This window comes from Strix uralensis, chromosome 3 (genome assembly GCF_047716275.1).
Source record: "Strix uralensis isolate ZFMK-TIS-50842 chromosome 3, bStrUra1, whole genome shotgun sequence".
In the NCBI taxonomy this organism is placed as follows: Eukaryota; Metazoa; Chordata; class Aves; order Strigiformes; family Strigidae; genus Strix; species Strix uralensis.
The window spans coordinates 124,983,221-124,998,745 of record NC_133974.1 but is presented as its reverse complement, the minus strand read 5'-3'; the positions used below and the strand labels follow the sequence as shown (position 1 = coordinate 124,998,745).

General features: G+C 37.3%; 1 protein-coding gene across 7 annotated transcripts in view; it reads right to left on the bottom strand.

Moving 5' to 3' along the window:
• The window catches only part of EHBP1 (EH domain binding protein 1), a 228,255-nt gene that overhangs the window by 68,264 nt on the left and 144,466 nt on the right, over positions 1 to 15,525 (bottom strand). For all 7 annotated transcript variants that reach the window (XM_074864301.1, XM_074864302.1, XM_074864305.1 and 4 more), the window contains 4 exons: positions 13,664 to 13,842; positions 12,974 to 13,022; positions 5,937 to 6,851; positions 3,859 to 4,002 (listed from right to left, as the gene is read on the bottom strand). In XM_074864301.1, coding sequence (XP_074720402.1) covers positions 3,859 to 4,002; positions 5,937 to 6,851; positions 12,974 to 13,022; positions 13,664 to 13,842 — 1,287 coding nt within the window. The remainder of the gene's footprint in view (positions 1 to 3,858; positions 4,003 to 5,936; positions 6,852 to 12,973; positions 13,023 to 13,663; positions 13,843 to 15,525) is intronic.

Sequence of the window (15,525 nt, the reverse complement as noted above, 5' to 3'; positions counted from 1 at the left end):
AAAGAAGACATAAGAAAAAGGGGTAAACAGGCAAGAGAATGGACATGTCATGGGAAAACAGTCAGTACTTCATAAGAGGACAGTTAGTGGTCAATACAGAAACAATGGAGGTTTTAAAAAAGGAAAAAAGAAAAAAAAAAGAAAAAGGAAAAAAAAATTAAAAAACAGGGAAAAAAAGAAAAAAGCAACAAAAAGGAAAAAAGAAAGGAAAAAAAAGAGAAAAATTTAAAAAAAAAAGAAAAAAAGAAAAGAAAAAGGAAAAGCAAGCCCAGAGTACATGACTACTGAAAAAAAATAACACAGTATTGGTTCTACCAGAGGAAGGGTAAGGCTTAGACTGCAGGTCTATGCTCTATGCTTAGAGGAGAAACAGGAACACTGTTTTTTTAAAAAAAGACTTTTACTGAAACAAATCAGGCAAGCACGCACCAAGTAACCCGTATTTATGACCACGGAACACACTTGGAAATTTCCTCCTTTGGAGCCGCAATACAACTCCACGCACTGTATATTGTTCTCACTTGTTTACTAAGAAAACGCCGGTTCATAGCTCTTATATGACAAATGTAAAGTGGTAACAGCAACACCTATGAGACAAGGTTTTCAAAAAACTAATGACTCTGCAGGCTTAGCTTAGCTGGCTGACTGATTTTCAGCACACATTCTGAAAGACCGGGCTGCTTAAAGATCTTTTTGTGAAGGTATCAAAAAAGGTGCAACTGCAAACTTCAAGAGTTACTTTTGAAAGTATTGGCTCTGGACTATCTCTTTAAAGTTTTCTTATTTAAAATTAGATCTTCCTATTTTAAAGCATTTTCTTTTGAATCTCTCTCAATCCATCCCAAAAATGAGCCTAGTCCAATTCCCACTACTAAATGTTGATTCTCATTATCATAGCTCTCATTTCGATAACACACTACTACACATTACTGCACACTGACACATACAACACTGCTTTGAGTCAAAGTTCTTATTATTAACCTTAATGACCAGAAAACACTGAACAGAAATAAGTCTGTACTACTTTCTAACAATCAAATAAGCAACGACCTGGAGTAAACTGGCAAAACCACATCAAATGGAAATGCCTCATCTCTATGAAGATCAAATATGTTAAAGAAAACCAGAAATCAAAGTATTTTATCTTATATTCATATATGTTGATGCAAACATACACCCTCATTCAGAACATACACATGTACTCATACGTATACAACATATGTATATGTTATATACAGCTTTATATATTATTTTGTATCAACTTTATATAATATATGAGATATGAATACTGTACCAGCCTCCATTAAAGATATCCCCCTTTCACAATGCATGTTTCCCACTGAAACGCATTAAGAGAATGTTGAGCTTGGTACGTCAAGCATTCAAAAATTGTCAGAAAATGTCAAAATTACACTAGCTGTACAACCTTGCATTGGTTCTCATTTCGCATAGTCTTTAATTGCATAACCCATACTTTTTTTTTTCCTACAGGATACTTCTCTTTTTCAGTGGCCATGACTGACAATGTTCAGTGAATGAACAACTGTTCAGTATCTCACCTTACCCTCATCATTCTGTCCTACACCTTGCTTAAAATACACTAAACTTTTCTCTGAACATAGAATTATTAATTTCTTCCAGAGCATTTCTGTGGCACTCTTCACTATCATATCTAAGAGTTTCAAAATTGTATCTCCACAACACCCTTCTGAGCTGAGGAGCTTTTATTATTCTTATGTTACAGTCAGCTCAAGTCAAGAGTGCCCATTACCTGTTTGCTCAGCATGCCCAAGATTTCAGAGGGGTCAGGACCATTTGTTCACAGCACAGTTCTCCATGACTTGGCTACAGCTGGGTGCATTCAGAACTTCCAGAAATCAGTCCCCAAGAATCTTGGCTTGGAAATCATAAATCAAGGAATCTGCCACCTTGAGTATGTGGGGTTGAAGGTACCTTCCCAACATTGTAATGACCTTCTAATGGAGGCAGCAAGAAGCTTTGGATCTGCAGAGTGGCCCTAAAAGACTGCCTTTCCCTCTCCTGCAGGCTTCTAATTAATTTTTCAGCTTCTGTAATAAATGAAATGGATAATCTGGCTGCTTGAACTACGCAATCCTAACTCTCACCCTGAAAACTATCCCCATCTCCTATCCTTCAGCTGGCCTAGACACAGTCTTCGTTTTTGTCTACCTTCGCATTGCTATCGAACTCCTTGCCATCTACCCGGCACATTTCTCCTCTCCATACCAGTGGGGTAGCTCCTTTTCCTCCTGTTTGGATTTTATCAGCAGGAGTTTGAGTCTAAAAGAGAAAGTTTTGCTTTCCAATACTATGATCTGCATCAGAATGGGCCCTGATCCCTAGGGGAGCAACGGTAAAAGATGCTCTTGCTGTGCTGTGTCCATACAGACAATTTTTACTGACATTTACCAACTTTTCTGAACTTCAAGGCTCTCTGACAAGATTGTGCTATTAACACAACTTTGATTGTTTTTAACAGATTTTTCAAGGAGATGGAAACTTCTTCCCATATGACATTTTTTGACATGGATAAAACAATACTTTATCCAACCTAATACAGAAAAAGAGTTGAACAGGGTTTTTTCAAAGTAAAAAAAAAAAATCACCCTGAGGCAGAGAGCTGAGGGGGGAAATTTCAGCTCAAACAATGAAATACTAGCAAAGTTGTAAAACCTTTGAAAATAGGAGCTTGTAATAAAAAATGTTAGGCAACTTTAATTACAGTTGTTTCTGCCTGAGTAGTTGCCTATAGTATCCCTCCTCTAATGCTGTTTGCTTTATGAAAAACTAATTAAAAAAAATCCAAAGTGAAATTTATACTAAAATATATTTATCCATGGAAAACTTAAATACAAAGTAATAAAAAAATTGCTTATATATCATTGTGTTATCATCATACAAATAAGACATGTCTGCATATATGAATATATTTTGAAGAAAAAACAAGTGTCAGTTTGGGAAGAGGAATTCTTAAGAAAAAAGTACAGCATGGATCCAAGACAGTTAAGAGAATGAAATGAGACATGTAAATCACTGTCTTCATTTTTTGATTGTATGATCCCATTTATGTAAAAAGCGAAATCTGCCTCTCGCGACTGGGCTCTGAAAGATGCGAATCAGTAAAGATTCAAACCCTTCTCTGTATCATTATTTTTCAGTTACATTTACATTCTCAGTTGCCAGTACAGTCTCTAATGCGCAATAGTTAGAATCACAAAACCCACACTATGAAGGTTTGCATAAAAATTAATTAGCTTTCATCTCCAGAGAGTATGCATCCTTCCAGGTCACCACGGAGGCCACTAGAGGTGCAACCATAGCTGCTTCAACACTGGAGCTCATTCCCCAGCTCCACTTTCCCATCTCACCAGCATAATCAACTTTGGTGATAAAAAGGAATTGTTTCATCAACTCTTTTACAAGACTGTCACAAGCAGCTTCATTCACTGCAACAACACTTATGAAGCAGCAAGTAGCTTACATCACAGGCTCAGGGAATGCATTTACATTAACTGAAAAAAGAGAAGTAATCAAAAATAGCATCAATTACTTCACTATCATTTAACAAGTAACTTTTGTTTTTTGTTCCATTAGAAACTGCAGTGCCAATCAAAGAAGGTGCTCCTAGACCTCTGCTTCCAGTGAAGTCTAAGGCATCTTTCTGTTGGCCATAACAGCAGGAGAAACAGGCTTTAAAAGTGAACTAAGGGTACATGACATATCAGAGCAATTCGCGTTGAAAAGAAATATTCTGCAAGGACATGCCCCCCATAAAAGCATATGCACATACAGTAAATTTTATCTATGCAAACTGCCATACTGGCCAATATTTCTTACATCATTCAGCTGCTTATTGCGGGCTGGGATGATCGTATTGGTTAGTTGCTTATTCCCTGCCTTTAAAGCTGCATCTCTTCTCGCTTGCTCAAGCAGAACTCTTGCTCGCTCTTTAAGTTCTTCCTGTCTTGACAACATACGTTGCTTAAAAATAAAGAAATATAATTAACAGTAAGGCAGCCTCAGGGTACTTAATGTTTATACAGTAGTTAATAGCCAGGAGCCTTCCTATATAATAAAGGTCAGAAGTCACATGGATTACAGCTTCATGAGGTGACAGAACATTCTATAGAAATGAAAAGTAAAGATGATCAAAATGTAAAATTAAAAAAAAGTCATAGGCCTTTATAATGTAAATAAGAGTTCTCTCCCCTCCCCTTAAAACTTAATTTCTATCAATACTTAATGCCTTTAAACTGCAACTGTGGAAAAAAAATAATTGGCTTCATGGAAGCTACGTGTTTTCTTATTTACTTTAATATGTATGCAAATTCAATGCTTTGTTGGCTACTTATATGGGTATCATTTATAACTTAAATTGAACACAAAGAGGCTAGGTACAAGGCAAAAAACCTGTTAAAATATCTGCTTCTACTTTATTTATGAATAACCACAAGAAAGTCCTTTGTACCCAAGACTGAATACATTGAAGAGCAGAAATAACAGAAGAGGGGCTTCTGCATAGGCAACATGAGCAGCTCCCATACATATATACTCCCAAGTGCTAACTTCTTTGTCAAGGTCAACTGTGAAGACTCTGGGAAAATGCGTCTGTAGGCCTTTACATGAGATAGAGCTGGGACAGATGTTGCAGGTTGTGCTCCTGCAACAACCACGTGGAACTTGAGATGGTTGACTCTAACCAACAACTGAGTGCTCAAGGTTAAGATTGAGGCTCACGTCTGAGATTTTATTACCATGTGCAAATGCACAGACAATTAACATCAGAGAACCATCTTTAAAGTCATCTCTTCCTCGGCCTATTACACCCTTGCACATGGAAACCTTTGTAGAGAAGACATCCTGTCTCCTCTGCTCTATTATTCTGTATGGGCCACGATGTTCCTTTTTCATCCAGTACACAAAGATGATGATGAAGAGAAACTTCACGAGACTTCACTGATTAAAGGAAAGAAATTAGCTGGCTATGGAACTAATATTTGGCCATTATCACCCATCTAAGGACTTCTTCTCTTGCAATAAAATGAATCTTTATGGTGCTTACTCAGGAAAAAAACGTAAAAATATTTGAAACAATTCACATTACCAAAAGACTGGCTATATTCTTTTCTTATCAGAGCAAATGGCACAAAGCCAAACAAAGCCAAAACCCAAGCAAGCTCTTCACAGGGGTAAAATTAATAGCCTGCTTTGGCATTTTTGTAAACAGGGCTGATATCACAAAAATACGTAAAAAATGTTACATTTTACAGATAATAGCATTTATATAATATTCAACTTTCACTCTCACAATAAATTTGCAAGGTATGTGGGCATATACTTTTTATCTTTACAGAAAGGAAAAAGATATTGTGGTTAAGTAGCATGCTTGAGGCCACTCAACGAACAGCATAACTTAATATTCTGGAGTTTCTACCTCACCATCATGGCTATGTTCACAAGGCTGTGTGGTTTCTCAGACAAGATTTTGAAATATCTTTGGTATATTTTAAGGTATTCAAAACTTTACAGTTTTTGAATATGGATCAATGAATTGGTAAGTCCTTTTCTAGTTTTTGCTTCAGTACACAATACCTGGAAGAAAGGTGTTGCTACACTCAGTGGCAAAAGTCTTGGAGCCATCTTCTTTGAGATAGCTGAGAATACAACTTCCTTTAATTGGAGAAAAATCGGAAAGATTAACAGTAGGACAAGTCCTATAAATTATTTTCTCATGTAATGGCTCTTTTTCAGCACCACCTACTTTTCAATCAAAGTATTTATTACCCAGCAATAAAAATACACCACTCACCTCACCATTTATACTGAAGATATGATGTAAATTACAAACATGGAGAAAGAACTTGAACACCATCTCCATCCTGACTCACAGGCAGAAGAAAGTTTAAATTTCTTACCTGGGCTGTTTTTGCAGTTTGATCTGTATGATTTAAAGCTGTTCTGGCATCATTGTCAGAATCAGATTCTGTTTGCCTCGGAGAAGCATGCGGTTTCTTTGCAAGATCTGTATCCTTATTATAGGAGTATCCAAGCTTAGAAGTTGGAGATAAACTCGGCTTTGTGACAGGTGAACCGGGATCTGCTCTTGTGCTCTCTGTGGATCCTATATATCCCAGCTTTTCTTGCTCTGAGAAACCAATGGTACTGTCTGAGCTCTGGTGTCTCTTCTTGTCGTTATCTTCACAAGCAACCGTGGGAGACGCATCCTCTTTTTGATCACTGACATGTGCCAAGTCACTCAAGTCTAAAGTGTCAGCTATCAGTAACTTCTTCCTTCCCAATGTAGGCTGTGCTTGCATTGTATCTGTACTGCTACACTTCCCAGCATCTTCAGATGCAGAAGTCCTTCCAGAGCTCTGCTGGGATTTCTGTGGATCCGTGTCACTTCGAGTCCTGCGAGAAGAAGGGGAAGCTGTGCTTGGGCTTAAATGGTCATCGGGAGTCTGGTGCTCACTCTCAGATTCGCCAACACCACTGTCATTTACAAATACGGAGTCATCCTGAGAAGCAAAGTCTGCCAAACCACTGTCTGGTGGATGCAGCTCGGGCTCCCGATTCAGGTCATTCAGCTCTGCGTAGAATTTTTCCTGGTCGACAGAACTGTTTGTGTCTGTTTCATAGTTACCCACTTTATATGTGCTTTTACTACTGTTCTCCTCTATTTGAACCACATTTAATTCCTGGCCACAGAAATGTGCCCTTATTTGATAGAGATAGGTCATAACAGTCAGTTTGTCGGGTATCGCTAATAAAACCATGTCAGAAGGTTCCAGCAATCGTGATATTCCTAAACTGGCAAACCCATCGTATGCCTTTAAAAACAGACAAAATAAAGATTACAATGTGGCAGTTTCTTACATATCGTAACATTTCAAGAATGCAAGTGGAAGTTTCAGACATAATAAGCAAGCCTAAAAAATATCCAGTATTACAGGAACAGTATGGGTTCAACTCTATTACTTTTTATTCTTCTGGCTTCGTTACAATAGTCACTAATTTTTGTTGCACAGTCCAACATCCAACTCATTGCTTTTTTCCCTGATGGCTTCTAGATATCTCCCAGGGTATCTTCATTGTAATGCAGGTGGAGAGAATATAACCAGTAAAGACACTCAACTATTATTAACTATTTTTAACACACCTCAAATACCATACTATACTAAACTCTTTGGTTACTCAAAATTACGCCACTTTCATGAGTAAAAAGCTGTTCAGGAAACTTAAAAGCCCTTCTGTTTGCACTAAGAAAACCTACCAATATCTTAAATGGTTCTCACTCAAGTAGTAGGAAACAAGCAAATAAGAAAAGTGTAAGAGTTGGACCAGAAAAAAAGCAACTAAGGATGGCTTTTTAAGATAAGGAACAAAGATATAAGAAACATGACACTAATCCATCTTGGGCTTTATCACTGGTGATCGACCTTCTCCCTTCTACTGGTCATGTAATTGCAGTGATTTGTGTTGATGAAAAACTATGTCCTGATAGTCAAAAAGAACACCACCACAGATTACTCGGTACAAGACATAAATCACATTAATCCAGCAAACAAATGCATTTTAAAAACATTTGTTGATATTAAATTTATAAGAAAGAGACAGTGAATTTTATTCCCACTTCACTTTAATTTCTAAAAGCTAAACAGTTTGCAAGCCTCCCACTTTGTGAGGCCACATTGTCTTCTTTCTGTTAGCCCTTTAAGTGAGTGGGCTTGGTGCATCAGGTTTTTCGAGTTTTGAAGAATTAAAGCCGTTTCTCAATTTACAATTAATTATTACTATCCTGGATTAACCCTGGAAGACAATATTGTGTTTCAAGGAAGCCTTTAAAAAGGCCTCCTGTTAGCGTAGATGCACTCAGTTAAAGCACTCAGACTTCTCCTCCCCCAGTAATTCTGTAGTTCCTTTTCACCCTCTTCTGAAGGGGTCTAAAATGTTCACAGTTGTTCCTACACTATTTTGAACAAAAATGGGTGCTAAATTTAAGCCATGGACAAGAACCGGTCCTTTCACAACACAACAATAATTCACATCGCTGGCTTCAACTCTACCCCAGTTTTACACTATTTCCTTAATTTATTTAGTTTTAGAAGGGTGGAAGAAGGAAAGAAAAGAGAAATCAATTATGGGTTTTTTTAATCCTCTTGGTTTTCATACTAGTAAATGTTCAACAGCAAGTTAGAATGTGTGTCTGGCCTGGCCTGGCCGGCTCTCGGCAGACCTGGTTATTTTACTTGCTCTGAGAAAAGGAGGCTCTCTGATTCCCATTGCAATGTCATTCCCTACTCAAGGGTCAAACAGTTTTCATTTCAGCCGCTTTTCAAACTCTGCTTCTGAGAGCTGGAATTTATCTTCCTGAAATTTTGTATGCTTCCCCTCATGCTCAGGTATAACTTGCCAAAGCATTTTTGGTGAAGTAATTTTTATATCACTATAACAAATGATTCACAGAATTTATCTAGACATAGAAATTATCTGAATAATTTATTTTTAAGCCCTTCTGGCTGTCCCTGTGCAAAATGATTTGGCCTAAAATCATTGCTGGTCTTTGGTGGGGTGTCGTTTCTTGGGAAGGTTCATTATGTGAGATTGTTATGCCACTTATAAAAGCAGACCTGTGCTTAGATACAAGAGTAGCAGTGGAAAACATGACTGCTGTATTTGCTGGCACAAAGCTCCAGACGGAGCAGGATAGCAGGAAAATGATGGGTGGGAGGGAATGGGAAGTACTCAGATGGTAGAAGCTGTCATTTACCTGACCTTGGGACACGGAGCTGGAGGAGCAGGATCAGGCTGGGTATGGAGGAGAGGGAGACAAGAGAGGTGGAACTGAACAGACATGAGGAGCATGAAGAAAGGAGAGTTCATGGAGAGCAGTGCAGGGATTTGCGTGGGCAGCCTAAGCCATGGCAGGTACCAGGAATGATGAATGCTCACATGCCAGCAGAAAACAGGCTGGGTATGAGAGCGTAGCAAGCCAGCTGGGTCGTCCTGTGGACCAAAGGTAACACCAGGATTTGTTGTTTGATTAAGTGTGTCAGTGCTGATTCAGTGGCATAAACAACCTGTTACCCCACACTGAAGGTAGTGGGAGTGACCATCTGAAGAATGACACGATTTAAGTAAGGATGGGCTTAGCCGTCCACGGCAGCCACAGCCCATAGACATGACTTGACCTGAACTCTTTTATACTCTTAATTTCTTATTTATATGCTAATAAAACTAAACCCTAAGAATATCTCCCAGGGTCTTTAAAATGAAGCTGGGGACGGTGTTTCACAGTTGTCAGGAAAAACACTTTTTTAGAATGGGTAACGCTACAGCAGAAGGATTGAATTTGGGAGTATGGATAATCTCAGTACAGCTGCAATCACTTTTTACTGTCTGCTCAGTTCTTCTGGTGACACTTGGGATTAAACACAATAGTTTCCCACTGATGCCAGATACTTATTTCCCATCCCCTCTCCTTCTCCTTCTGGACGATACCTATTCTTGATTCTCTCCTTTTAAAGTACACTAGATATCTAGATTGGCACGCAAATTTTTTACAGTCATTAGTTCTACAAACAGCAATTGTACGTTCTGTAGCAGCGTGTGATAGGTTCTCCTTCGCTGCTAGAAAAGCTGGGAGCTTCTTGATATTCCAGCATATTTATAAATGCCTAGTGTTTCTAACTAGTTTGTAACATGGTATTAACAGAGTAAATTTTCCAAGTCAAATTACTTCTTGTTACACAGAGGCATAACTAAGCCTTGATTTTAGAAATGTTTATATGCATGTTTAACTATGCTCCTGCATGATCCCACCAAGGTCAACAAGCAACTCTACACACACAGTTAAATACGTGCTTATGATTTTGTGGAATCAAATAGTAGAAGCGAGCAGGAACGTCTGCTGTAAAAATCTGGCTGCCAGTTTAAAGGTAAGGAATTTTTTCCAATTTGACTCAATGCTATCCCTGTAATTCTGATTTCTTCTGTTTAAGTGTATATTCTAAAGTGACTCCTTCCTTGCAAAATGGAATATTTTGTCAAGACAACTGAGTTCAAAAGTACTGAGGACTTTAGTAAAATGGTCAAAAACTGGAAAAAAGCCCCCCCCAAAAAAGCATCACAAAAATTGAAAGTGCCAATCGAACATCCAGAAGATACTACTATTTCCACACAATAATCCCCCAAATGAAACAAGCTTCTCTAAACAATAAAGTAATTAAAACCAGAAGTTCATTATTAGAACCACACTGTTGTGCCCTTCCACTTCTTGTTTTTTTCATCCCCTCCAAGCTCCAGCCAAGTGTAGTTTAGTAGCTTACATTTTTAAGTGCAGGACATGTTATTAGCAATATGAAAAATTTCTATTCTTGATAAGGGACTATACTGGCAGTATGCTGTAGTTTTAACACATTTTTCATTATTATTTACTAATAATCAAATGAACGTAGTACATAAAATTAGTTGGCTAACATTATTGGGAAGGCTGTATGGATAGTTTGATATATATGACATTTAAGTAGAACCACAACTCTTTGGATCAGCTAGGAAGGTATCCCTCTAATGTTTTTAATCTTCTTAAAGACAATCCTGGTTTCTCTTTTGTTCCTCACAGAAATTTGAATTTGCAATGAGCACAATGCACCAGAAATATATCTGAATTCTGACTGATGCTAATGTAATCTGGAGTAGTAGAGTTTGGGGGTGGGGGGGGTTGTTTTAGAGATATAATTATATTGTGGAAATTATAATACATACACACACACACACATATGTGTATGCAGGACACTAAACGTATTTACCTATCTCCTGATGAAGTTTCATTTTTTTTCTTTTCTAATTTACTGACAAGCTGATTGACAGACATCAATTGGGATCTATCAGCACAAGCACCACAGGCAGTATTTCAACCATTTCCCAACTATGTAACACACTGACATATTGGCCACTGACATAAGATCAGATGTCACAGGTAAATACCCTTTTTTATTCAGCAGCAGTGGCAGCACCAATTTGACAAATGACTAGTGTGTGTTATAAAGAAACTCTGATGATGTGCTTTTTGTAACTGCATTTCAATGTGTAATTATACACAGCAATTGCACTGAAATAGTTGTCTCTTAAGATTTCTCCTTTTTTTTTTATTAAAATACAAAGGTCATGCACTTCTAAAAGATATACTCTTATGGGTTAACCTTTAATCTGTGGTCACAGTCACCTCTTACCTCCTTTCCTGGGAGGGGGGGAAAAAAAAAAAAAAGCTGCTTCAGACAAAGAAAATTGTCCTATTCATCCATAGATGTTATTTTAATTGGTTAGGAGGAATCATTGTCAAATGTGTTACATATCTGCATGGAATTTATAGGCAGCCATTGTTGCCAGTGCTGCATTCACTCCAACCAAGGGCACGCGGGGTTATCAGGCAGAACTGTGTGAGACCAGGAAATAAATCTGCAGGAAGCAACTGAGATACTCAATGTAGCTGTCAGGAGAAGGCTTGCAAAGTGATGAAAGAAAAAAACTGCACAATAACAACAATCATTACTTCTTCAATCCTGGGAACTATATCCTGTTAGAGAGACGGGCTAAAAAGTTCACTGTTTGCCATCAGAGTTTCATAAAGAAAAGATGACTGATCCTACCGCAAACATTTTTAATTAATAATCTATTCTTTCTTTTTTATAATCCATCTTAATTAGCCCAGACGCTCAACGAAACTTGAAGTACAAAAACATATGGTCACAGAAAACACTGTGATGCCATGGATAATCCACTTAGGTCATCGTAAGACCCTGTATTACTATCAAAAAGAGATGATTGGCCAAATCACTCATTAGATAACGGCAGCTCAGAGATATTTTATTATTTATAATACTTTAAAGACAAGTAACTCCCTGACTAACACATAAGTCTGCAGGCACATGAAAATATACTTACCCTAAACACAAATTAATTTTAATAAAGCACTTACAGAAATTCCACATATCTACAATCTGATACTCTTTAGTTATATTTGCTATATAATATTGAACCTAATTAATTTATTCAAAGTATATTTTTATATCTTCATCCCAATTCAATTTAGTATTTTTAAAGTGGTATAAAAATAAAATCACAGCATTGAGAAGGCAGCTACTTAAAAAGAATTTTCAGATGATCTTCAGGAATAATTTTATTATCAGTGACTCACACAAAAATTATAATGTCTAAACATGTCTCTAGGGCTCAACCGAAGTTTGTAACACATCTAAAATAGCGAGCAGGAATAAAACATCTTCACATGATCCCCAAACCGAGTTCCTGTATATTCCAGAGAAACTTTTTACATCTTTGCATCACAAAGGTATAAAGAGTGGTTTAAAACAGCTGTCCAGCACAAAGCTATAAACCATTTTCTAATGTTTTGGTTTACTTGCAAAGTATTGTTTCAACACTTTTTATCCTAAACTTCCCACGTTTCCACTTCACTCAGCTGGCGCAGTATAAAAGTAGGTGTAAAATTTCATCTTTAAATTACAAAAATCACCATGAAAGCAACATCAACTGTGACCAATGCACAGAGCCCCGTTAAAGCAACAGAAAGAGAAGTCTTGCATACAACAAACCAAAAGCAGTTACGTTTTTAATTTTTTTTAATTATGTGCCTGATTAGAAAAATCAGAGTGATTACAGGAGGCTAGCCAGTCCTTTCCTTTGCTTTCACAGTTAATGTAGGCCATACAAATACTAAACTCTAATGCCATCTTCGCACTTGTTGTGAATGTTAAAGACCATGACAAACGAGAGTCAATAATGCATCCGATTTGAACCGTGGGAGGTTGAATACCTTCTGTGAGCTGCCGTTATGACCTTACAAAACAACCGCACTTTCCCAAAATTAATAAAAACCTGCAGTGAAGCCAAAATTGAAGCTATGTCTTTTTTTTTTTTTCCTGGCAGTTCTTACCTTTTTGTTGTTCTCTTTAATATCTTGAGGATTCAGGGACTTGTAGTCACTGAGGGGGAAAATGGCACAGTGGGTATGTACAGTATTTGATAAAAGCAGCAGTTTTAAAACAAACTGAATCTAAAAATTTGACATACAGTAATATCATACAGTAACTAGCAATTTCACAGCAATTCAATCAACAAAACTAATAGCGTGGAAAATTAAAGGAATAAATAAATAAATAAATAAACAAACACCGATTACATGTTTCATTGCCTGAAGCTTTCCATCTAAAAAAAGAAGTTAAGGCAGGGACTAGAGGCCGGCCTTGACAACCAAATTTACCAGGAGGTAATCCGTCCTTGTCAGCGTACAAAGAGCTACAGGCTTATTCCTCTCATCTCATTTCAACACTGGCACAATTTTCATAATCATCTTGAAGTCAGTTCTTTGTATAGATTAAGAAGAAGAAAAACAAATCACAGAGAGGGGAGAAACAATTGTTTATGCAACAAGGGAGAGCAAAGAGGTCATAAAGTTTGAGCATTCATAAATGTGTTTTCTTAGAAAGGATGGTTCCCTGCTTGAAAGAAAAGGGTGAACACAGTTCAATACCTGAAATGAACAGGGATTTGATTGTTATGTAAACTTAAATGTTATATATTTCTATGAGAGTTAGTTTATGCAGACAAAGAGTATACCACTTACATTAGGTCTGGTCTAAAGTGGTGTAATATTGCACAAAAGGATAAACCGTTTCTCCACGATGTAGTAAAATTGGTGATTTTCACTCCCCTATAGTTTTTTGTAACTTCTTTGCACCACACAAGCAGTGACTGACTAGCGTTTGGCTTTCTCCCCAAAACAGGACTTGGTATTGGGCTTGGCTGAAAGAAGAAAAAAAAAAAAAAAAAAAGAAAAAAGAAAAGAAGATAAAAGAATTTAATGGAAGATGAGAATTAACATTAATTGACCTAACTAGATGATCTGTATCCTTTGATGTGAGTTTAGGTCCTTCACAGCTGTCAGTTTACAATGACTGTAACTTGCAAAAGACACAAATCGCAAGTTATTATCTCCAGTCATTGCCCTTGGCACTTGTCTCCAAAGGATGTAGATATACGGGATTCCAGATCGACATAGGAGAACAGGCCAAGAATTGTACCAGTGGAAACACTGTGCTTAAATACCTAAGGCACAGACCTGCACAGCCCGTGACACACACCCTTGAAAAGATTTCCCAAAATGCAGCCATGGAAAAGCATCCCCACAAGCCCTTTCACTTTTAATGAAGCTAACACTGTGACTAGATCAAAAGCCAGGCATAGCAGGGGCAGAGTTTACCACAAGTTGCGATCTACCATTGCGACGTGGGGATCAAAGTCGCTGTGTCTGAGACACATGATTAACGCATTCATCTCATATAGGCTCCAGCATAAAGTTTATGGCTGCGCTCTTCCTGTTTAAGGACACGACTGAAGAAAGGTAATTACGGCATGGTGCTTCTAAACAGCCACTTCCAACCATACCCAAAGAGCTTCCTCTTCCAGGCTTTAGTTTTTCTATGTGGAAAAGCAATTTCGGCCGCAAATCGTTATCAAAGGATGGTTTCTAACAAGTATCATTAGCTAATAATGACCGTTTCCCAAAACGGTATTTTGACACTTCTGGTAATACTTTTGTTAGCACAAACCAAGAATTAAAATGGAATAAAATATTTCAGGCATTTGGCATTTGTCAGACTGCCCGCTGTTTCTCAAATGCAGCAGAGAACATACTGAGTGCAGCTGATGTTTTCAAGAAATACACGCTCATTTCATCAGAAAAATACTGTCACTTTAAAAATTTCTTAGATGTAATTAAACAGAATTTGACATAAATCCAAAATCTGAATTACAGGGAAAGAACTGAACCCACTTGTTTTTTCAATGTAATATAATTAAAAACATATATAAACAACAAACATGCTGTTTATGCACCTAATACCTATAGAGTTCCCAAATTAAGATAAAAATAGAGAAAGTAATTTACTATATCACAGCCACTTAAGTCTAACAAGTAAATCCTTTTGGCCATATTACCTATTTGTGAAAGACCAACGATGCCCCCACTTGACTAAAGTATGTCAGTGCTAAGCAATTAGCTGCTAGCTACAACTGATTTATGTTTTCACTGCTTCTGGGGAAGAAAACGTACAGAACCAGGAAAGTAATTTTTCATTTACCATGACAGTCAGCCCTAAAAAGTTGTTTTATAAACATACCTACCTCATTATCAGATAGGAGCACTGCCAACTCATTTAGAAAGTGCAATGTACACCTTGCTGAGATTTTTTCAAAATACCAGATCATATGTACAAAAGAACTTGTTAGAAGTGTTGGGTTGTGTTTTTTTTTTTTTTAATCCTGTCGATGATTCAAATCAGCATGAACTAATCTGGTAATGATGAGACAAATATCTCTATATACACCGAATTAACATCTTAACAGGGATACACAAAATAGGGAAGAAAAAGCAGCAATAAATAATAAACTTTCTTCACCATGCAGCAGATTTTAATCAGAGAAACA